The sequence below is a fragment of the Pseudorasbora parva genome, chromosome 3 (assembly GCF_024679245.1).
Source record: "Pseudorasbora parva isolate DD20220531a chromosome 3, ASM2467924v1, whole genome shotgun sequence".
NCBI lineage: Eukaryota > Metazoa > Chordata > Actinopteri > Cypriniformes > Gobionidae > Pseudorasbora > Pseudorasbora parva.
Window position 1 is genome coordinate 47,521,691 of NC_090174.1, and position 25,269 is coordinate 47,546,959.

General features: G+C 36.8%; 1 protein-coding gene across 20 annotated transcripts in view; it reads left to right on the forward strand.

Annotated features, from left to right (window-relative positions):
* camk2b1 (calcium/calmodulin-dependent protein kinase (CaM kinase) II beta 1) overlaps positions 1–25,269 on the forward strand; it is an 81,958-nt gene that overhangs the window by 27,400 nt on the left and 29,289 nt on the right. For 5 of the 20 annotated variants that reach the window (XM_067439256.1, XM_067439241.1, XM_067439243.1 and 2 more), the window contains exons 6-14: positions 2,867–2,939; positions 7,405–7,507; positions 7,679–7,762; positions 9,440–9,534; positions 10,738–10,860; positions 10,961–11,044; positions 11,128–11,170; positions 13,987–14,082; positions 22,825–22,859. In XM_067439256.1, the coding sequence (XP_067295357.1) occupies positions 2,867–2,939; positions 7,405–7,507; positions 7,679–7,762; positions 9,440–9,534; positions 10,738–10,860; positions 10,961–11,044; positions 11,128–11,170; positions 13,987–14,082; positions 22,825–22,859 (736 nt within the window). Of the gene's footprint in view, positions 1–2,866; positions 2,940–7,404; positions 7,508–7,678; positions 7,763–9,439; positions 9,535–10,737; positions 10,861–10,960; positions 11,045–11,127; positions 11,171–13,986; positions 14,083–22,821; positions 22,860–25,269 lie in introns of all 20 variants that reach the window. The other 15 variants (XM_067439239.1, XM_067439242.1, XM_067439249.1 and 12 more) reach the window with 5 other exon arrangements.

Sequence of the window (25,269 nt, forward strand, 5' to 3'; positions counted from 1 at the left end):
CTGTGGCCATATGTCATGCTTCGTGGTATTTTAATGGGAGACATTTAGAAAGCAAATGCAGCACTTTAATTTACAGTCCTGAACTTTACTGCTATGCCAGAACTTCACACACATGCCAGTAAACTCATGCAGTGCACACTGCACATGGAAAATAATAATCACAGCTATAATTTTATTTTTGCAGCACTGACCCTATCAGCTCAAAGTGCTTTATTAAAGATTAAATATGGTCATTAAGACTACATTGCTTAAAATAGTGATGTAATTCTATTACTTTATACTGTTTTGCCTTTGTATTGCCAAAATTGTCTTCCAGTATGTGTCAGTTTTTGCTGATTAAACTGGTCATAATTTAAATGAATTGCAGTCTGTTTTGCAGAATTACAGAATTTTAAATTTCATGGTAAATTTGTAAATCGTTTTAGATGAAGGGTCTAGTTAATGCAATTGGAATGACTCCAAGTCTTTATTGGGATAAACTGACTTCAAGATATTGACAGTGTCAGAAGCAAAGTTTGAATCCAAGCGGAGAAGAAAACCCATTTATCCTGTTTATAAAAGTCTTTGAGCTTTTATGTCTATAAATGGCACAAACACTGAAGAAAGACTGCAGTTCACCCAAAAATGTAAATTCTGTCATTAATTACTCGCCCTCATGTCGTTCCAAACCCGTAAGACCTACAATCATCTTCAGAACAGAAATGAAGAAATGAATTATTAATTACAATAATTAATTAATTAAAGTTGAACAAAATTGCAACTTTAAGACACATAGATGCAATAGAAAGGTAGTAAAGACATCGTTAAAATAGTCCATTATGAAGCGACAAGAATACTTTTTGTGTGCAAAAAACAAAAAATTATTCTAGAATGTATCAGACTCTCGTGTTTCCAGAACGCTGGCTTACCATTGGCCGACACTGTTCATGTGAGTACCACGACGCATGGGCACAAGTTGTTCTGCCATAGTACTCGGAAGCACTGCACTGTTTACACTACGTCAAAATGAATATTTGTACTTAATAAAATTCACGAGATCACGAGTCACATCCATGTTGATGTCTTTATTACCTTTCAAGGCCTTGAAAATATTAAAATATTATAACTGTCTATGGAGGAGTCAGTGAGCTCTCATATTTCATCAGAAATATTCTCATTTGTGCTCCGAAGACGAACGAAGGTCTTACGTTCTTTAGAACGGCATTTTAATTTGTGGGTGAACTAACCCTTTCATAAAGCAATTTGAGATGATAAAAGAAAAATCTATATTATCTAAATTTGCATTTGACTGTTCAGAAGAAAAAAAAAACGTATTTAGAAAAATAATAATTGATAATATTTCTAATAATAATAATTATATTAAAATAATTGTCTTTATATGTACTGATGCTTGGTAATACACAATCGTTCAAAAGTTTGGGCTCAGATTCTTGAATGTTTTTATGCTCCCCAAGGCTGCATTTATTTAATCAGAAATACAGAAAAACAAAAAAATATTGTAATATTACAATTTAAAATAACTGAATAACTGAACATATTTTCAAATGTAATTTATTCCTGTACATGAATTTTCAGTAGCTATTATCCCAGTCTTCAGTGGTTATGTGGCTTCATATTTTTGTGAAAACCACAAAATACTGATGTATAGAAATAATTTATTTGAAATTCAAATCTTTTGTAACATTATAAATGTCTTCATGGACACTTTTGATCAATTTAATGCGCTCTTGCTGAATAGGGCATTCATCTATTTAAATTTATTTAAAACCCCAACCTTTTAAATGCTAGTGTAAGTATGTTTCTAGCTTTAGTTAATTTCATTCACAGTTACGCCATATCACATGACCTTCACACACACTTCTCGCTCTCACTTTAGCTTGCAAACCCTCTTACTGTTCACCCTCCATGTGCTGTGTGATTCTAGAACAGCTATAACACCTCCCATCTTGGGGATTTTTCTTCCAGCATTGAGTGATTTGACCCAAGATGTGGTGTATATTGGAATAGCTTTGACCTAGAGAGCCATTTACAATATTAATTGATTTACACAATTGATTTAGCCTTTTCCACTACCACCTGCCCTCAGTGACCCTCATTGTATTTTGACTTGGGTTTGGGCTGTTAAATACCATAATTCCTGAGGTTTTGCCCTGACGTAGACTGTACCCGTGCGTAGCAACATGCAGAGGTCTCTTGGCAACCAGCAAATGTGTGTGTGTGTGTGCACGTGTACATGATTTTTTGCTTCCATGCTGAATAAGAGAATCAATTCTTTTAAAAAGAAATGTCTGCAAACATTTAAATGATAGTGTATGATGCAAGAAAATGCAGTTTTGTTATATTTTGGCTTTTTAGATTAAGCTGATCTCATATCCTTTATTAGATCAGTTCATGAAAATATATATTTTTTCCTTTTATGTAAAACTGTTCAATGTACATAACAGTAGGTTGGTGGAAAAGCAATAGGAAACTTATTTTGAACTGTATTTTCCAGTTATTTAATCGACATGTCCTACATATGTTGACAAAGGAAACATTCTTGAACTCTCAATAGGCACAAAGCATTGCCTCCATGTCTTAATTGTAATTCATTTAAGATATATTACAATTTTATCATTATTTATATGTACACACACATAAGTTTTCACCTTTGAGGGGATGTTTTGCTGTCTAACTATTAGTACTAAAGTCAAACTGCATTTTTTATGGAAATATTTAGCTTCATGGAGGCAAGGCTTGAGTCTAGAGAGATGCCCTGTCCTCCATTTACATTTTTACCTGCCCCAAATACCCCTCGCCCCTGGCCTGTGCACGGGACTGTAGCGCTGCTCAGACTAACCTCCGCCCCCCTGCTGTTTGCATGCAGTCACTGCATCCAGCAGATCCTGGAGGCGGTGCTTCACTGCCATCAAATGGGTGTGGTGCACCGAGACCTGAAGGTAAGTGCCGATGTCATCGCTGTCCTTCAAGTGTGTGAACGTGTATGTGCTCATAAAGTTGGTATGTACTGTAGAAATCTGTGCCTATCGCTGTGTCGATTTGATTGATGAAATTGCTGATAGCAGCTTTTGGACTCCAAGATGCAATGGAAGTCAGTCCGGTTTCACACAGTGATAGTGCGCTTCATGTGTGTGTGTTTCCTTGTGTGGCCTTTGCTGGTAATTAATTCACTTTCATGAATGTTCAGGTAAGACTGCACTAATTGGGCTGACAATAAATGTCGTACTTTAGTTTACTTTAGAATGAAAGTTACCCCATGATTTACTCACCCTCAAGCTTTCTGGTGAACACAATCTGAGTTAAATTAATACATACTCTTCCAATATGGAAGGTGGTCTGGTGGTAGCTAGATATTTCAATTTATAAAGTTTTAAATATGGATCTTTTTCTTACAAAACCCCATCGATTCACTTCAGAAGGCCTTTATTAACCCCCCAGAGCCATTTGTAGTATGTTTATTATGGATGTGCTTTTTTGAGATTCAAACGAATGTGTTCATCTGAAAGAAGAAAGTCATATACACCTAGGATGGCTTGAGGGTGAGTAAATCATGGGGTGATTTTCATTTTAAAGTGAACTACCCCTTTAAAGTATGACATTGATTGTAATTTATCGCTCAAGCACTTCAAAAGTGCTTCCTCTAAAATGTTTGTTATGACAATAAAACAGACCAAATTTAATGAACTTTGGCAATGTAACTCTAATCTAAGAAAGTCAGTTTAGACACCAGGGTCACAGTCCCAGACCGGTCGTCATGTCCAGGTTTGAATTTACCGCAGTGTCATTTGACTGCTATCCTTCTCTAAAGCGCAGTGTGCTTCAGGAAATGTTGTTCTTAATTCCACTAGTGTCACACTGTCATGCTTCGCAGTTGGTTTACAGTGCGAACTGGACATGAAATAGCCTAGGATGCTTATCTTAACCCATGCCTTCTGTACAAACACATTACAAGTATACGCTTTGTGGTTTGTCGGTGGAGAGAGTGATGCTTAGAAACTCTTCGAAATGCATGCTGCATGTTTTTCTATTATTTGTAATCTCATAAATTGTTCTTACAGTGGTTTGCTTGTTTGTCTTGTTAGTATGTCTAGTATGCATGGATATGGGGTTTGATTGTGACTATTTTATATCTGTAATGTAATTTCATAAATGCAAAATCTTCAAAATGCACTTTTTTTTTATACAGAGACCAAACCAGTGCACTTTGTGCTTTGACAGATATAGATATACTAAGTTCTAATTACAATGAAAACCAAAATAAAGCTTTATTAAATTTGAGTAATTGGGTAATTGACCAGCTGTAAGCCACCTCACAATATTTCAGCTGAACAAGTTGTACACATTGCTACTCAACCATCATTTTTGATGATGGTTCAAAAATGATGAATTCAGCCGAATATTTTTGGTTGCAAAAATCACTAAAAACTAGATTTTATCGGTGTAGGTTTAGATTCATTTTTCAATTTCAATGTAGCAGAAAATAAACAAGGTAAAAGCTTAAAATGGTGTTGCGACTGTTAGCTCCATACTCTGCACTGACAGTACCAGCACTCTGGTTTCACGCTATCAGTACACACACTGGAGTGCCCTTTTGAATGAAAGCCCGGGGCACGCGCTCCTCCACAGTGGGAAACTGAGTGGACATGACAGGAATGCCACTGCAGAAAAGAGCAGAGATCTTGCACATTGGCACAGTAGCACAGGACACACAGACACCCTTGCTTTTTGGGATTTAAACTTAACCAACTCAAGCCAATTTAACCAGTGCACTTAGCTGTGTGTGTGTGTGTGTGTGTGTGTGTGTGTGTGTGTGTGTGTGTGTGTGTGTGTGTGTGTGTGTGTGTGTGTGTGTGTGTGTGTGTGTGTGTGTGTGTGTGTGTGTGTGTGTGTGTGTGTGTGTGTGTGTGTGTGTGTGTGTGTGTGTGTGTGTGTGTGCGCGTGTGTGTGTATGTGTATGTGTATGTGTGCATGTGCCCTTGTTTATATTTCATTGTGGGGACCAAATGTCCCCATAAGGATAGTAAAACCTAAGATCACCTACATTGTGGGGACCAGCCAGCGGTCCCCATTTTTCAAAAGGCTTATAAATCATACAGGATGAATGTCATACACAGAATGTTTCCTGTGATGGGTAGGTTTAGGGGCATGGGCAGTGTAGGGAGATAGAATGTACAGTTTGTACGGTGTAAAAACTATTACGTCTATGGAGAGTCCCTACAAAGATAGTGAACCAGACGTGTGTGTGTGTGTATATTTACGTTTTTTTTTTTTTTTAGCTGTTTAGCTGTGCTATTTAAATTTTTGCTAGGAAGTCAAGTCATGGATTTCTCTGCAGAGGTTATGCGATTTTTGGCAGATCTTCTTCGCTGGATTTGTTCTCAGAGGGTGCTGTTCATCAAAATTCCTCCCACTACTGAGCTTTAAGGCTGGGATTAGCTCCTGGTGTTCCAGCCCTCAGCAGTGTGCATGTTTAACCTTGTTTTTTTGGGGGGGTGGGGGGTTAGTATGCCTTAGCTGTGCTATATGAGTGCTGCTGAGGATGGAGAAAAAATCTAGGGAGATTTAAATGGATGATGAATTGAGAAATCAACTTTCCCATGAGCTTTTAATATATAAATGTTTGTGATAAAAGAATATCCTGTAAGTTTCGCAGATGAAAACTTCCTTGGTGAGGTCCACACTAATGTCATTAGTTTACCTCAGACAACAGTATAAAAAAAATTAAAAGGCCAGTTCATGACACCTTTAATGAAGGGATGGTGGTGAGGCGATTGTGAAAATAAGCATTATGGAGCAGTGATAAAAATGTAAAAAAAAAGCAGATACCCACTGGCTCAAAATTAAAAATTTTGGAGCCACATTTGTATAGTAGCATTTATATCCATAGACATGCATATGCAGATGAGCTGCTAGGCAAGCTGCCCGCCGTATGGAAATGGTCAAAGTCAGTCTGTGAACACTTGAAAGCAAATTGACCATGTGTCTGCAACAGGTGATATTCATAGGATTTTGTTTACCACTGATGTTAAATCATTCTGCATGCTATTGGCTCATATAAGTCACTTATGTATGTCTACTTAGAAGAAGGGAGTTTTGAAAAAAAAAAAAAAAAGTCTATTTACTAAAGCTGCACATATCTGATCTAAAATATAGTAAAAACCTTAATATTATGTAACTGTTTTCTTTTCTATCTCTGTATTTTTAAATGAAAGGCACAATATGTAAGATTTTAAAATATTCCAACAACAAGAGACATAACCAGGGTATGAACCGTGTCCATATGCCGCCTATCAATGACATCATACCCACGTTATCCTTGATTTATATATATATATATATATATATATATATATATATATATATATATATATATATATATATATATATATATATATATATATATATATATAAAAATACATCTTTAATACATTATCTCATTGATGGATATGATTTCTGCCTGAGTCCCATCTGATTCTTTTCCACCGGCTGTAGAGGTAAAGACAACGACTCGAAGATGACAACGAAGATGATTCCGCAAATCAAGGTGTCGTCAAGCTGTCTTTTTTGAATAAGCGACATCTAGTGGCAAAAATTACATATTGTGCCTTTAATTTATTTATTTGATGGCATTGCTAAATTCTCAGCTATCAGTACTCCATTACTCCAAAATTAGTATTTTAAATACAATTCTTTAGTAACATTTAAACATCTTTTTTTTACTAAATGTATTATTATTTTTTTAATCTTTTTACTGACCCCACACTTTCAAACGGTGCAGTTTTTTATAATTTTGGTTGCAGTCTTCATTTTGGATAAGAGAGTAAGGGAAGTGAATGTTAGATCCACCAGACACTGCAATGCAGGCAAGGCTGCTTGAGATTTGTCTATCTGGTGCAGTGCTTGTGAAGGTGTGTGTGACTGTGTATTTTGTTTGTGAGCCTGCCCTTACAGATCAGAGTTGCTAGCATTATGATTTATAAGATTGTGTGTGTGTGCTACCAGAAGCATCAGGAGGCACTAGAGGGGATATCACATTATTAGCATCCATCAGTGACAGAGAATAATGAGGCTAGATAATCTGGGTCAGTTGGGAGAAAAACACACACATAGGCACACGCACTCTTATTACCAGTGAAGACAAACATTGTATTTTCTGTATCCTTAATTTTAAAAAGTTCTTCAACCAAACTCAACATTCAACAGAATATTTCAAAGGATCAGATTTCTATGGTTGTTTGTATGTTGTTAAATATGTTAAGAACATGTTATGGATATCTGACTATCCCTGTTGTGTAGTGTGTGTCAGCATGAACCGTGTTTTCATTTTTATCTTAATTGTGTGTGTTTAAGGCCGTTAAGTTGTGTGTTAAGGCAGGAGAAATGTTGTCTTCATTCTCCCCTCAGCCAGAGAATCTGCTCTTGGCCAGTAAGTGCAAGAACGCTGCTGTGAAGCTGGCTGACTTTGGGCTGGCCATTGAGGTGCAGGGAGACCAGCAGGCATGGTTTGGTACGTAATCGTTGCCATAGCAATGCAAATCATTAGTTTGATTTTGAGACATGGCCACATGTTTTTTTTTTTTTGGCACTTTAACTTGTGTGTACTTACTACTTCTACAGTCATATTTTACTAGTGCAGCAGGAGTATCTGAAAGAGTGTGTGTTTTACTATGTTTTACAGGATTTGCAGGGACACCAGGTTACCTGTCCCCTGAGGTGCTGAGGAAGGAGGCATATGGCAAACCGGTGGACATCTGGGCCTGTGGTAAATAACAATGACAAGTGCATGCTAATTCTGAAGAGACAAATAGATTTTCTGTGCTGTGCTTCAAAACTAAGTGAGCTGCCTTGATGTCTACTTCACGGTCTACCTTCCCTGCTGACAAAAAAATAAAATAAACCAGCACAAGAGGGTTTTCTGTTCTCAGCTGGTCTGGTTGGTTGGTTTTAGGAGGGGTTCTTTTTCACTTCTTTTTCTTTCTAGTTTTTTTTTTTTTTTTTTTGGCCTGCCAGCTAAACAAGCTTGGCTAAGTTTGAAAGTTTGAACTATAAAAATTGTTCTAGGCTAGTTTGCTTAGTTTTTATTTTTTCAGCAGGGTCCTAAAGGGATGTTCACACGTACAAAGATTTGCAGTGAGTAAGACAGGCAGTCATTCATTTTCAATCATAGTTGTCGATTTCTAGTTGACCTGCACAGCACCAATTAAACCTACCAGCAAACAACAGCACAGAGACTCCTCTAAAGGGGTTGGACAATGAAACAGACACTGGCCAATATAGTGTTGGAGGGTTCACTCTTTCACTCTTATACATGTGTGTCAATCTTCATTGATTTTACACTCCATCACTACTACTTACTAGTTCAAAAGATGTGTGCCCACCTTTGACCAGGACAGTAAGTCATTGTGGCTTATCGAAAGCTATGGTATGCAGGGTAATGTCGGCATACCATGGCTTATCGAAAGCTATGGTATGCAGGGTAATGTCGGCATACCACCACGTAGGAGGAACCACATCCAACAGAAGTAACTGTTAGCGCAAGAGGATGCTGTCTGAAAGCGATGTCCAACCTGTATTGTATTTCCCCCCCCCCCCCCCCCCCCCAAAAAAAAAAAAAAAACCCACAGCTGCCCAAATTACTGCAGAATTAAATGCGCACATCGACTCGCCTGTTCAATATTCTTGGTCAGGTTACTATATAGCTAAACCTTTGGTCGCTTGTGCCAATGCTAAACGTTGGTTTCATTGGTGCCAACAGGGCAAATCTTGGGCTTTGGGCAATGTGAAACAAGTATTCCTCTCTGATGAGTCCACCATTACTGTCTTTCCTACATCTGTGAGAGTTAGAGAAAAGTGTGGAGAAGAAGAGGCTCAACACCCGGAAGGGGGGTGGATCAGTGATGGTTTGGGCTGCAATATTATGGCATTCCCTACTGTGTTTATGGGCACATCACTGCCAAGGACTACCAAACTATTCTAAACGGACCATTTGCACCTAATGTTTTGAACATTGTACCCTGAGGGTGGTGCAGTGTATCAGCATTATAATGTTCAAGTTAAAGCAGTTATTGTCATTGTATAGCATGTATATAGAGTCAAGTCAATACACACAGCAAAACTTGTGACAGAATGGTTTGATGGACATGAAAGTACGTCGAACATCTCCCATGACCTGAACAGACACCAGATCAAAAAAATGGTTTACCTCGAAAATGTTTTCCTCCTCCAGCATCAAATAGTGACCTGTAAATAATTGTATTTAAAAACCAAGTTTTTCAGTTTCAATGTCCAACCCCTGTATTTTATAATATGTTTGAGTATAGTTATATAAATAGTAATATAAAGGATATTACCTGACATACTGTATGGAAAAACCTTAAAAATGTTGCTTATGCACCACTTGGAACAGAATCATATATATGAATGATTATTTTCTATTAAGGTGTGATTCTGTACATTCTGCTGGTTGGATATCCACCTTTCTGGGACGAGGATCAGCACAAACTTTACCAACAGATCAAAGCTGGAGCTTATGATGTAAGTTTTACATTTTCTGATTAACATTTGCCTAATTTCTTTTTTCATGTATGTCCTGAAGGATGTACTTCATGAATATACAGTCTTCTATCATGTCGCGTCTAATGTTCTCGTGAAATTTTGATGTTCCCACTCCATCTACCTTGTGCAACATGTTTGTCTGTTTCATGAATGCAAATGTTTTCTTTGATAAAAGTTACAGCAATGTAAGATTGATTAATTTGACTCTAAATTGACTGTTATGATATGTTATATCTGCATATTGCCAATGCAATGCATTCAGAAAATGGGACTTGAACAGGTGATTTATTTCTGTAAAGTTGGCTTAGAGATGCATAAGTTATAGAAACTGCAGATTCCAACAGGTGGTTTATTTTATGCAGTGCTTGTGGACAGAGGAATCAAAAAGATTTATGAATACATCTTAATTATAGAATAAGTAAGGAATAATTGACTCCGGGCCGTTGAATTATTTGCAAAAATAATGCATACCCGAGGTGGTAAACGGAGTGTGCATTACTGTTTTTTTTTTGAATGATTCAACAGCCCGGAGTCAATTATTCCGCTTTCAGTCGGTGACGTCCGACGTTCGTTCCCTCCTTCAGGGAACGAAGGTTACTATGCGTAACCGAGACGTTACCACACCTCAACATTGTTCAGATGATTTATTTCAAGACATTAGTCAGACTTTGTCTTTAAAATGCTCTTGTGTGCATGACTAATTTCTTCCGCATCTAAACCCAAGCCTCTTTTGCTAATTCCAAATCGATCTACTAACGGAGGCTTGAGCCATTGATAGCAGACTTATCTTTCTGTGCAAGTGTGTGTCGGTAGCCTGTATGTGTGTGTGTTTGAGAAGGAGAGCAGAGAGAGCGGGAGAAAGAGTAGGCCTATGTAATTAAATGTAATTTTGTGGGGAAAACATGGAAATAATTGGTTGTTTTTCTCCTATTGTTAACTATATTTTTTTGTTTAGTCAGCGTCGCTGTGGGTTATGGTTCTTTTGCGGTTGTAAGCTGTGAATACATTTTAAATAACTGAAATTATTTGGCGAAGTGATATGGAACTGCGATGGGGTCAAGACCTGCCTTGATCTACGTTTGCCATGCGTCTACCATAACATAATTGCACGACAGTCGTCAGACAATCAGATTCAAGCATTCAACAGCCTCGTGGTATAATCGTTTTTTATTTCTCTGGTAGTTTCCATCTCCAGAATGGGACACAGTTACTCCTGAAGCCAAAAACCTCATCAATCAAATGCTGACCATAAACCCTGCCAAGAGAATCACTGCACAGGAAGCTCTCAAACACCCATGGGTCTGCGTACGTATTCTCCGACGTGCACATGCATATAAACACAAACAAATACTGGGAAATGCAGGTCTGGATACAGTTAAAATCTTTTCCCTATTTGTTTCCATAGCAACGCTCTACTGTGGCTTCCATGATGCACAGACAAGAGACTGTGGAATGCCTGAAGAAGTTCAACGCCAGAAGGAAACTCAAGGTGTGTTTCATAGTCACACACAAACATGCTCACTCAATTTTATTTTTACACATACAGAGGTTATATATCCTCTCTCCTCATAGGGGGCCATCCTCACCACCATGCTTGTGTCACGGAACTTCTCTGGTAAGTTAGTCGGGTATGATGGAGCTGAATATTAACTCTTTGAACGAATTTGATTGACAGCTGAGTTGACGGAACTGTATGTTTTCTGATTGGTCTGTTCTGTGTATGTTCGCATGACTCTCCAGGGAGTCGTCTGTGTGTCTTTTATATCCCCACTCAGTCTTGATGTGCTTTGCTCTCTGCTGTCTGCCAAAGAAATGTTCTAAGTCTCTTGGACTCGACAAAAGTGACTTGTGGGCAAGACTGTCAGTGCTAAACAGGCCCCTAAAAAGTATTCTGACACTTAGGCTACACTTAAAATTTTTGAATGTCATTTTATGAGAAATCAAACCATTGAAAACAATTGATGCTAGACATTCCTTCCAGATTTTCATGATTTTGCAATTGTTGAACAAAATCAACCAAATTAGTTTTTTGCATTCTTGCATATTTTACCATTTAATTGGAAAAACGACACAAGAAGCGTTGAACTGCTTAGAGTTATTGAAACATTACTGTGATAAAGAAACGTTCACACATGCTTGTATGGTCAAATACACACAAGTTTGAACATTTTGAATCCATTCGCACAAATAAAGCAAATTGGACGTGCCAATAAAATCGAGCGTTTATGCTCTCTCTGGGGTTTATGAGCGCTGAGCACCCACTGATCGACATGCGGATCTCACAACTCCGGAAAAGGCAGATAAAATTTTCAAATATGTGCTCTCTTTATAAATAAACCACCGATTTGAGCTTTAAAAACTACATTCTTGCCTGAAAAAGTCTTAAAACTACATTCTATGACAAAACAACAGTAGTATTTTTAAAATACCCAAGGTTTCTCATCCGTCACTTCACTTCACTTCACGACTGCAATAAGCAGGCTCCTGATTAGTTAATGCAACGCAAATTGACGCCAATGTTCAGATTTTTCAACCTGGGTGTCAGATATGAATGACTGCACAAAAAGCATCACGCAAGAGCTCAATTCGCATAAAATTTGCATCATTCATGCGAACTGGACGCACGAATGAGGCAAAAACGCATACACCGTGCTAAACATGTCTACCGCACGCGGGACCTCCAGACACGCGTTCTACGCACCTTTCCATTGACTTAACATGGAAATTACTCACTCCAGACTCGTGTTTGGTGAATTAGGGAACCCACAGTATATGTAGATAGAAATGGCTCATTCTAAGGTAATAAAAACATAACGGTTCATTATGTAACCACTGAAAACATAGTTAGATATATTATATTGGATATCTATCAATAGATCCTTATAAATACTACACACTGCACCTTTAAGTATTCAGCTAACAGCCTACTTCAGAAATTGAATAACTTGAAAACACTGCATAGTCTTCACTGTAAGAATGAAACTTGCTTTGATTCTTATTAGAGCTAGAAATGTCCTTTAGTCAATAGCAGTGACTGGTTTTCTATTTGTCTTTTGTGGTTTATATTAATAGACAGCGGTAGGTACAATAAGCTATATTAGGCTGCTTCACTTTAAAACAGAATGCAAGGATCCAATATACACATTCTAACTGTTTACGTTTACATAAGACAACCATCTGGGTTTACACACATCCATATCAAAAATGTAAAAAAAAGGAATGTATGTTTCTAATAAGTAACTACATTAGAAAGATGTGCAATTCATGCTGTAGAACAAACATCCAAGTATCATCAAGTTTACCACAGACCTTATTTTACTCATAAATTGAAAAACTATAATGAAAAATCTGGAGGGAACCAGTGGCCAGTGAGCCTTCCCTGACATGTTCCCTGCACAACTCAATTTGATTCATTTTGATTAATCACACAGCCATACTTTACACATTACTTTCTTTCTACTACAGAACATAAAAGATTTGTGAAACTGACAACATTGGAGCATATTGTATAAAAAAAAAAAAAAAAAAAAAAAAAAAAAAAAAAACATTTCTCATAATATCTGGTTTTAAAGAAGTCGTACAGGTTTAAAATTACATGAGTTGTAGTAAATTATGAAAGCCATTTTCATTTGTGTGTGAACTAGACCATTAACATCTTAATTTTGACTAGCTTATCTGGTATCATTTAAAATATAGCAAATTACTACTTAGTGCTACTTAGTTCAATATCTAGTGTATGGACATTCTTACATTTTTAAGTGTGGTTTAAGTGTCCAAATTCTTTTAGAGATCACTCTCTGTCTGTGTACATTTACTCTCAGCCCACCATCTACTGTACTTATGATCCTTTCCTCTTCATCTCGCAGCTTGCGGTTTTCCTGTAGCTCTGACCTCACAGATATCATGCGTATATCAAAATTGCATGCATTTCTAAGTTTCTCCCTGAACATATAATCTCTACAGTCTCTCCCTGTCAATACTCTTTTGTTTGATCTCCTTAATGGAAATTCAAGTAGTTATAGTTGTACTTTCTGCCTTCTGATCCTCATCTGTGATGCCATGGCTCTGCTTTTAACCGCTTCAGATGATGGTCCAACAGAGGTTGATTAAATGTGTGTGATTTTCTTAGGAGGGATGATTTCCTCTGAGTCAGAGTTTTATCTTTGTTGTACGTTGGTTGAAATGACAATATGGCTCTTGTTTGAGTGGGGATCATTTTGTTCCGAGCCACCTGTCTCTCAAAGAAAAAAAAAATGGTTTGACGTGTTCTTATAACTGACAGTTTCTTCTCCCATAGACTAATAAATGGTTCTCTTTCACTCTGCCCCCTTTCCTCTTCCCCCTCTCTCTCTCTCTCTTTGTTCCTCCCTCTCATTTTGTTTGTGATTGTGTGTGGGTGGGTATGTGTGTATGGACGTGTGTGTGTGTTAGTGGGTAGCAGGCAGACCACGGCTCCGGCCTCGGTCACTGCGGCTGCGGCTGCAGTAGCCGCGGCTGCAGGCACCACAGCAGGGCTGGTGGAACAAGGTAGCGCCGCCCTACAGGGCCCAATTCCTCTGCCACTTTCTGTCTGAGCACTCCTCTACATAATCACCCCATTCCCTTATTCTCTATTCGCAATGCACACCACCGTTTTTTCCTTTTCTTTTCCCTCTAGTTTTCCTTCTCCTTTAGCATATACTTTTTCTTTTCCTGTTACTTTTTCGTTTACCTTTTCCTATATATATCTTCCCCTTTCCAGTTCTGTTATCCTTTTCCTTTCACTTTCACTTTGTTTTTCTTTTCATTTCTTGTTGTTCCTTTATCATTTCTTTTTCCTTTATTCATTTCCCATTTTATTTTAATTTCCATGTAATTTCCTTTTCTGTTTCCTTATTCCGTTTCCATTTTTATTTACTTTCTATTTCCTGTTTATTACTTTCAATTACTTTTAATTTTCCTTTCCTTTCCTTTCCTTTCCTTTCCTTTCCTTTCCTTTCCTTTCCTTTCCTTTCCTTTCCTTTCCTTTCCTTTCCTTTCCTTTCCTTTCCTTTCCTTTCCTTTCCTTTCCTTTCCTTCCCTTCCCTTCCCTTCCCTTCCCTTCCCTTCCCTTCCCTTCCCTTCCCTTCCCTTTTCCTTTTCCTTTTCCTTACCCTTTTCTAGTTGGATTTCCTTTTTCTTTCACTTTTACTTTGTTTTCCTTTTAGTTTCATGTTCTCTTACTTTTACCATTTCCTTACCCTTTTTTTATTACCCATTTCCATTTCACTTAATATACCCTTTCCTTTTCTATTTCCTTTTTCAACTTCCTTTCTTTCCTATTACCTTTCTTTTTCCCCCCCACCTTTTTTTTTTTTACTTCTCAAGTCATTTCCTTTCCCTGTGCATTTTTAGTTTCCTTATTTGATTAAATCATTTTCTGTTTTAATTTTTCAATTTCTTTCATTTTTTTTTAAATGAAAGAAACATCAATATATTTTGTCTTCCATTGTCATCCTCTTATTTCCTCTCTGTCACTCACTAGTCCATGATTGTCTCTGCATGGGGCTAAAGCATGCACGATGACTCACCCGCTACCTGTCTTTCCTGCTGTTTCTTCTTTTTCTTTCTTGTCCTCCACACTTTCGTGTCATTATTCACATCATTTTTCTGACTGTTCATGTCTGGTTTCATATGTAGCCACTTATCGGCCCTTTCAGCTGTCATCATCACTGTCATCATCATTTCATTCACCTTTTTTTATTTCACAGAGGATCTACACTAAGATCCCTGCATGATGAATGCATTTTTTCTCTCCCACTCTTTTTTTTAGTCCTGTTCTCTCCATCATTTCATCCTTTCATATGTGCCATAAATCACTGCCTTTTACTTTTTTCTGGTTTATTCTTATCCTCCTCCTCCTCATCACTTTTCTTTGCCATTTTTATCTGACACCCATAAGACATCTTCACTTCTATCCTCTGAATACCTCCTTCCTTCCTTTACTCTGTCTTTTAATATGGTATGTGAAGTTGAGGTTCACCCCTGTTTCGGGGGTGGAACAGTCTGCCTGCTGTTGTGCTGAATGCTGCATGGGAGTTTGGACTAATGCATGTTCACTAACTTTGGGGTGCGATGGGCTGAATGGATCTTGCGCACTTGTGCATGGTCAAAGCTTTTTGACAACTGTACACACTTTTTTTTTCTAAAAATGTTTTTTTTTTAACCAGCATTTCATATATACTTGTATCGAAAGGATGTAGAATTATGTTGAATTTCCATTGACATGAATTAGATGTCCGTATCGGTGCCGTAGTGAGTATACAGTTGCAGTAGATTATTTTACAGGGTTTAGCCTAGAGCACTACACTACTTATGTGTACAATTTATAACAGTTAATCTTGGACCTACATGCCTGTAGTTTGATCAAGAACATTTAATTGTGAATCTTTTCCTTGCTCTTTACTTTAGCGATTATTTGTTCATTGCATCTCCTCCAGAACTGATCGCTAAAATATAAAGTATTACTAATATGTCACAAAGAGTTTTTTTGTTTTTTTACGAGCGTGACAACCCTATTCTATAACTTTCTAAAACACATTTTCATTCTAAAGCACATTTTCAGAACTCACAACCACATTCTCGACAAGCCATTGCTGAATGAACGGAACTGCACTGGAAACCTAGTCTTCCACATCATATAATGTGAGAGCCACAGTGAGTCACAGTGACAGAGAAATGTATTTATTTATCACTTTGCACTTCAACATCTCATCAGAATGACGTCAACACAGTGAATAACGCTGCACATTTCAAGGCATTTCAGTGGGTCTTTAAAGTCCTTGCTGGTTGTTTAAAATATCTGAGGGATAAACTCACACCTTAGTTGGACTTATTTATTTAATAACACACTGTCAATTGTGATAAAACTTCCTGATGGTATGGACATCGCCAATTTTTTTTATATTGTTGCTGAATGCGGTTGTGAGTCCTGAAAACATGCAGGCTCATATTAAGCGGCGCTGTCATACTAGCCATTAGCATTTTTGTTTTGTGTGTAATGTAACAGATTGACATTTAAGCTTAGAGGGAAAAAAAATATTTAATAGAATTAGGCAAACAGCTGTTCTGGAGGAGAAGCCATTGCCATTGTTTTGCCATTTACTTTCTTGAGAGCCAAGAAAATGATTCAGGGTTAAACGTTTTTCAGCTTTTCCTTTTCCTTTTTTTTTTTAATGCATCTTGAGTGAGGTAGAAGGGTTGAGCTGGTACATTGAGCGTGTGCTGAGGCTCAATGTGAAAACTGTGCTTCATATTTGATGCTCCCTCCACATGCCTGCAATCAAATATTTATGTAATGCTGCCTCTCTCTGTTGTCCTTCTACTACCCTTAGCCTGAGCAACCAGACTACTGCACTATAGGCAGTTACACTACATACTGTAGGACTGATATCTGGATAATTTCCAATCCTCTTATTTATATATATATATATATATATATATATATATATATATATATATATATATATATATATATATATATATATATATATATATATATATATATATGTATATGTATGTATGTATGTATATATATATATGTATGTATATGTGTGTGTGTATATATATATATATATATATATATATATATATATATATATATATATATATATATATATATATATATATTACAGGTGCTGGTCATATAATTAGAATAGCAGGTTGATAATTAGGATGAAAGGTTGATTTATTTCACTAATTCCATTCAAAAAGTAAAAATGTTATATTATATTCATTCATTACACACAGACTGATATATTTCAAATGTTTATTTATTTTATTGATAATTATATCAATTATTTATTTATTTTATTGATAATTATAAGTGACAACTAAGGAAAATCCCAAATTCAGTATCTCAAAAAAAAAATTGTTGTGAAAAGATTCAATATTGAAGACACCTGGTGCCATACTATAATATGCTAATTAACTCAAAACACCTTTAAAAAACCTTTAAATGGTCTCTCAGTCTAGTTCTGTAGGCTACATAATCATGGGGAAGACTGCTGACTTAACAGTTGTCCAAAAGACGACCATTGACACCTTGAACAAGGAGGGCAAGACATAAAAGGTCATTGCAAAAGAGGCTGACTATTAACAGAGCTCTGTGTCCAAGCACATTAATAGAGATGCGAAGAGAAGGAAAAGATATGGTAGAAAAAAAGTGTACAAGCAAAAGGGAAAACCGCACCCTGGAGAGGATTGTGAAACAAAACCCATTCAAAAATGTGGGAGATTATCAAAGAGTTATCAAAGACGGGACTGCAGCTGGAGTCAGTGCTTCAAGAACCACTACGCACAGACGTATTCAAGACATGGGTTTCAGCTGTCGCATTCCTTGTGTCAAGCCACTCTTGAACAACAGACAGTGTCAGATGTGTCTCGCCTGGGCTAAGACAAAAAGGACTGGACTGGTGCTAAGTGTGTCCAAAGTTATGTTCTCTGATGAAAGTAAATTTTGCATTTTCTTTGGAAATCAGGGTCCCAGAGTCTGGAGAAAGAGGGGAAAGGCACACAATCCATGTTGCTTGAGGTCCAGTGTAGTTTTCACACTCATTGATGGTTTGAGGTGCCATGCCATCTGCTAATGTTGGTTTCACTGTGTTTTCTGAGGTCCAAGGTCAACGCAGCCATATACCTGAATATTTTAGAGCACTTAATGCTTCCTGCTGCTGACCAACTTTATGGAGATGCAGATTTCATTTTCCAACTGAACATGGCACCTGCACACAGTGCCAAAGCAACCAGTACCTGGTTTAAGGACCATGGTATCCCTGTTCTAAATTGGCCAGCAAACACACCTGACCTTAACCCCATAGAACATCTAAGGGGTATTGTAAAGAGGAAGATGCGATATGCCAGACCCAAAAGTGCAGAAGAGCTGAAGGCCAATATCAAAGCAACCTGGGCTCTCATAACACCTGAGCGGTGCCACAGACTGATCGACTCCATGCCACACCGCATTGCTGCATTAAATTAAGGCAAAAGGAGCACAAATTAAGGATTGAGTGCTGTACATGCTCATACATTTCATGTTCATACTTTTCAGTTGGCCATGATTTCTAAAAAAACTTTCTTTGTATTGTTCTTAAGTAGTATTCTAATTTTCTGAGCTTCTGAATTTGAGATTTTCTTTATTTGTCCGTTATAGTCATCAAAATGAAACAAAATAACCATTTGAAATACAGTCTTGTTCAAAATAATAGCAGTACAATGTGACTAACCAGAATAATCAAGGTTTTTAGTATATTTTTTATTGCTACGTGGCAAACAAGTTACCAGTAGGTTCAGTAGATTCTCAGAAAACAAATGAGACCCAGCATTCATGATATGCACGCTCTTAAGGCTGTGCAATTGAGCAATTAGTTGAATTAGTTGAAAGGGGTGTGTTAAAAAAAATGGCAGTGTGGCATTCAATCACTGAGGTCATCAATTTTGTGAAGAAACAGGTGTGAATCAGGTGGCCCCTATTTAAGGATGAAGCCAACACTTGTTGAACATGCATTTGAAAGCTAAAACCTATAAATAGGTCCAAAAATTGATAGGCTGTTCAGCTAAAATGATCTCCAATGCCTTAAAATGGAGAGCAAAACCAGAGAGACGTGGAAGAAAACGGAAGACAACCATCAAAATGGATAGAAGAATAACCAGAATGGCAAAGGCTCAGCCAATGATCACCTCCAGGATGATCAAAGACAGTCTGGAGTTACCTGTAAGTACTGTGACAGTTAGAAGACGTCTGTGTGAAGCTAATCTATTTTCAAGAATCCCCCGCAAAGTCCCTCTGTTAAAAAAAAGGCATGTGCAGAAGAGGTTACAATTTGCCAAAGAACACATCAACTGGCCTAAAGAGAAATGGAGGAACATTTTGTGGACTGATGAGAGTAAAATTTTTCTTTTTGGGTCCAAGGGCCACAGGCAGTTTGTGAGACGACCCCCAAACTCTGAATTCAAGCCACAGTACACAGTGAAGACAGTGAAGCATGGAGGTGCAAGCATCATGATATGGGCATGTTTCTCCTACTATGGTGTTGGGCCTATTTATCGCATACCAGGGATCATGGATCAGTTTGCATATGTTAAAATACTTGAAGAGGTCATGTTGCCCTATGCTGAAGAGGACATGCCCTTGAAACGGTTGTTTCAACAAGACAATGACCCAAAACACACTAGTAAACGGGCAAAGTCTTGGTTCCAAACCAACAAAATTAATGTTATGGAGTGGCCAGCCCAATCTCCAGACCTTAATCCAATTGAGAACTTGTGGGGTGATATCAAAAATGCTGTTTCTGAAGCAAAACCAAGAAATGTGAATGAATTGTGGAATGTTGTTAAAGAATCATGGAGTGGAATAACAGCTCAGAGGTGCCACAAGTTGGTTGACTCCATGCCACACAGATGTCAAGCAGTTTTAAAAAACTGTGGTCATACAACTAAATATTAGTTTAGTGATTCACAGGATTGCTAAATCCCAGAAAAAATTTTTTTTTGTACAAAATAGTTTTGAGTTTGTACAGTCAAAGGTAGACACTGCTATTTTTTTGAACACACCCCTTTCAACTAATTCAACTAATTGCCCAATTGCACAGCCTTAAGAGCGTGCATATCATGAATGCTGGGTCTCATTTGTTTTCTGACAATCTACTGAACCTACTGGTAACTTGTTTGCCACGTAGCAATAAAAAATATACTAAAAACCTTGATTATTCTGGTTAGTCACATTGTACTGCTATTATTTTGAACAAGACTGTATATCAGTCTGTGTGTAATGAATGAATATAACATACAGGTTTCACTTTTTGAACGTAATTAGTTAAATAAATCTAAAATAGTTTTTTGCCATTTGCCAATTACCAGCACCTGTATAATATTATAATTAACAAGCTTGACTGTTTCAGTGAAAACTGTTCTAACAGTAAACAGAAAACTGTTCTTTTTGTTTTTGTTTTTGACATAAAGTGGCAAACTGTAATGCTCTCAGTTTTGCTTGTGCATAAACTATACATAACATAAGATACATTTAAATTATGTTGTATTGATATATAAATCTTTTTTGTATAATACAAATATTATTATAATGATTAAATAAATGTATTTAATGTAAATATTTAATTAAATATTTTCATAATTAATGCTACATTTTTCAAAGCACAATTGAGGACTAGTTGTTAGAGTAGTGAAACTGCTTATACAGAAACAGCCTGGCACAAACGTATTTGCCTGCTATTTTTTGCTGAACCTTGTTTGTGCTGACTCTGGCCTGCAAAGTAGATAAATTCTTGAGAAAAATGATGACTGTACTCAAAATAGGTTGACATATTTTTTTTTCTTGAGCCCCATTTACAGCTCCATAGACAGTCTTTTAACTTTCATAGAAACCACACAGGAGACCCTGTTTTTTTGACCTCTTCTCCACTGCTCTCTCTTTTTCTTTCCATTCTCTCTTCCTCTCTTTCTCTTGCTCTCTGTGTTAATGGCAAGGTAAGGAGTTCCACTCAATCTAGAGCATTAGATGTTACTTCACCACTCCTGCTCTTTCTACAGGGACTCACGCTCATTCTTTCTCACTGATCTCTTTGGGACACCAACAGATGGATGGATTGTTCTAGGATGATCTGTGTCAAATTCCAACATTGATCCTGTTCTTCGATTTATGACCAGAAATACTCTGGTCATAAATACTCTGGTTGTGCAATCTATTGCTATGTAATCATTTATTTTTTAATGCATAATGTCAGCTGATGTCATCCACTAAACAGTCTTATTGGTGATGATGGACAGATCTGATGAACACTATCCCGAAGATCAGTAGTCTTGTTGACAGAAGTGTTAAGATAACCTTCAAAATGTATAGTAGGAAGGGGTGCAAGAACCAGAGTACTCAGAAATTAAATTATGAAAACACATTTGATTGAACTTCCATTTGAAGACGTTTCACTGTGATTGAAATCCAGTGACGGCTATACACAAATGTCCCAAAAAGGCATTATTTTTTTAAGATCATTTTTGCAGTATGAGTACTCAAGTATAAAAAAAATATCAAAAAAGGCCCATCCTTATGTTTACCCTGAGAAATGAAGCTTAAAATATTTTCTGTGCTTTATTAATAGTCTAACCAATGCTGTCTGTGAGGATCTTTGAGGAAACAAGACATGCCAAATAAGTTTGATGTGAATGTGATGTTTTACTGTGGTTTAATACAAAGCACAAAAAAACACAAGTTATTTGAATGAACTGCTTCAAAGGTGCATGCACAGTTGCTCGAGAGGGTCTGTGCATTTGTTTGCATATAAATTTGGAATATAATTAGTACAAGAACCAACAATGACAGTGATTGTGTCAGATACTTCCTTTTGCAGAGTTTTTATATTGATTTAATTAATATTTGCACATGGAGTGTTGATACTGTAAAAACACATACTTTTTTATTTTTCATAATTAATTTGATTGAAAAGTTCCTCAGTCAAACAAAAAAGCAAATTTAGGCTCAAATGTTTGGTTGCTTCTGTGATAATGAAGCAGGTATAAATATATAGCTTAGTGAATTTCTCTGTCACAATCATTTATTGATAAAATGATAACACTTTTATTAATTAGACAATGGGGAACTGTTCAGTCAATATGGCCATGGGTAACACTTTATAATAAATCTTAATTTTTAAAAATATTTATACATTTTATATAATACTTTGTAGATCATTAGTGTTTGTACAATCAAATCAATATAATGTATAGTTAAAGACACATTAATAAAGTCTATTATGAAGTATCATTGTTAGAAAACTGTCTGTATCATTCAGAGCTCTGAGTAGGCCAACACAGAATCTACCCTCGCAGAATGTTCTTGAGATTTCGGCAGAATGTCAATGCTTGCCATTCACAAAATGTATAAAATCATTTGAGCCTGTTTATTAAATGTTTTGGCTAATTTATGTATTCATTTATTAATGAATACATTGGTGCTCTCAGCCACCTCTAACACATATTACCATGTTTAAAGCCATTCCATACAATTCTTCCCCTAAAATAAATCCATAACCAAAAATATTCTGCAGATTCTGACTGGGCCTAGTTATGCTGCTGTACACTATTATTACTATGATTAATATCTGATTCTGCAGTGTTATGTTTGATTTAAGGAAATATAGCCCTGGGTAAATTGCCTGTCCGGCAGGTTAAATTACATATTGGAATATGTAATACTGTGTTGCCGATTTAACTTCTCTCTCTTATTTCCTTCCATTGTAGCAGCCAAGAGCTTGTTGAACAAAAAAGCAGACGTTAAGGTAAGAAGAAATGTTGAACTTCTGACCTCCGTGACCCAGACATGACCATATAGTTTCTTTGTACTTTCTATCTTTTCACTGCTCAGTTTCTCAGCCCTGCTATTTACTGGCTTATCTGTCAGTGTGCATGCTGTGTGTGTTTAGAGTGTGTTATTTTTTGCATGATTGTGTTTTCATACATAAGTGTTGTCAGTTCATATTGTGTTTGAAGTGAGTGTGTGGGTTAGAACAAGAAAGTCTGAAAGAGTGACCACCTTACTGATAGATTAAAAAATATCACAAATAATCAGAGATCTCATTTTTAAAGGGTAGGATTTAGGGTATTTATTTATCAATTAAACACTAACCCCCAGTTTCACAGATAAGGTGTATGCCTAGTCCTAGACAAAAATGCCTTTTTAAGTTGTTTTACCGGAAAGCAGCTTTCACTGACATATCTTCAAATATGTCAGTTCCAATGTTTTGTCTCAAGATGTGCATCAGTAGGGTTGGGTACCGAACTCGGTACTTTTAAGGGCACCAATCGAATTATGTCGGTACTACCGAGTATCGAGTCGCATTCATTTAATCGGTATCATCTGGTGATAATAGTGTCTGTGAATATTAAACAACAGCAAAAAGACTATTTACCAATCCTGCGCTTTGTGTGAAAGAATGGCAACCTACCAAAATAAAAGTTCTTGAGAACTTGAAAAATATATCACTCTTGTACAGTAGATATGTACTATGTAACAGATAATATATCACAATTTTTCTTCCATGTTTTAATTTAAACCGTATAAAGCTCAGTTTTGCAGCTTTATTTGGCAAAAAAGTTTCTTTAAATTAAAAAATAATGTTTTATGTCTTTATTTGATTACCAGAAAATACACAACACAGAATTTGTGGAAAATCTTTTCATAGAAATTGAATTCAAAAGAAAAAATAATATGGTTGTTTTTATTAAATTAGTTTTTATTGTTTTAATTAAGTAGCTATAGCTTAGCCTGACAAGCCAGACCCACATCAAGATGTTTGGTCTGGAAACTCACCATTGACAGGGTTCAATCCGAGGGGCGGGATAAACGGTTGTCTTTCAAACTCCCTCTGCACGCGATAGGATAGCGCTACACCAACCGAAACAACGAAGGTGAAGCAGAGCTAGTAGATTAAACTTTCGCCGTATCCGGTCGGCAAAACTCAGAACACATCTTCCCTTCTTAAGAATGGCTTCAGTGCTGCTCTTTGTTTTTTTCTCAGAGAAAAGCTTAACTCCAAGTCTTCCAGAGTCGTGGTCAAAGCTGATTCGAAAGACCGCCATTCTCCAGCTTCTGTGTTTACTAGAAGCACACAAGCGCAACTCTGCCTTCATTATGTTAAGCCCCGCCCACCGACTCTATGCACGATGTGATTGGCCCGACCAGAGTTTGTTTTTTGCAGCTCAGAAGTGTTTTGAGAGTCGCTAGATGACATTCGCGGCAGATTAGATTTCCTGCTGCTAGGGTGCGTCTAGATTTCTAGGCTAGCTATAGCCTACTATTTGCTGGTAAATATTACAGTGAACAAACATCACAGACAATGGCAGAACGGTAGCTCTGGCATAATTTTAATACACTTCAATAAATGGCTTACAGTTTCTTTACAGTTATTGATGTATCTTGTAACCACTTCAGCTCTGCGACCCATATTTGGGTCCAAATTTGCATAGTTCATAATTTTTCGAAATTTGCTGCAGAGCTGAAGTACCAAAAAAGGTTCTGTTGGGTACCGGTACCAAATTGCAGGCTAAAATGTGAACGGTACGCAACCATACGCATCAGTAATGAATCTATTTACATGTTCTTATTGAACTAAGTCTTAATCCTGGATTATAAAATCACTTAAAATCACTATATCACTTTTTATGCATTGTGCAACATGTTTTTAGAGTTCTCTTTATGTATTTTAATGTGTAGGTCTATAGTTAATAAGTAAATGTCTATTTTTCTGTTATGAGAGCTGCGATTCTAAATTTTGTTGTACTTGTACTGGTACAATGGCAATAAAGTATCTTACTTACTCTAACTTACTTACTGGCTTAATCTAAACCCTGTCTGTGAAACCAGGCTTAAAAGAGTTTAAATTGAAACTGCACTTTTCCATATAATGAAAGCAGATGATGCCTAATGACAATTGACAGTCAAGCTTATGAATTCCAAATTCTGTCTGCCAATTCTTCAGAAGATTTGTAATATTTCTCATTTGCAGAGTCCATATAATGCTTGATCATTTTCAGCTTTGACAGCCAATAGTCACTATCAATTTTCATTGTAAGCAAAAGAGCAGTTTGGGTAATTGTTCCACACATTTGTACAAAAAAATATATAATTTTCATGTGGATTATGCATTGCTCTGCTGGGCTCTCTAGCAGTCATAAGAGTGTGGAAATATA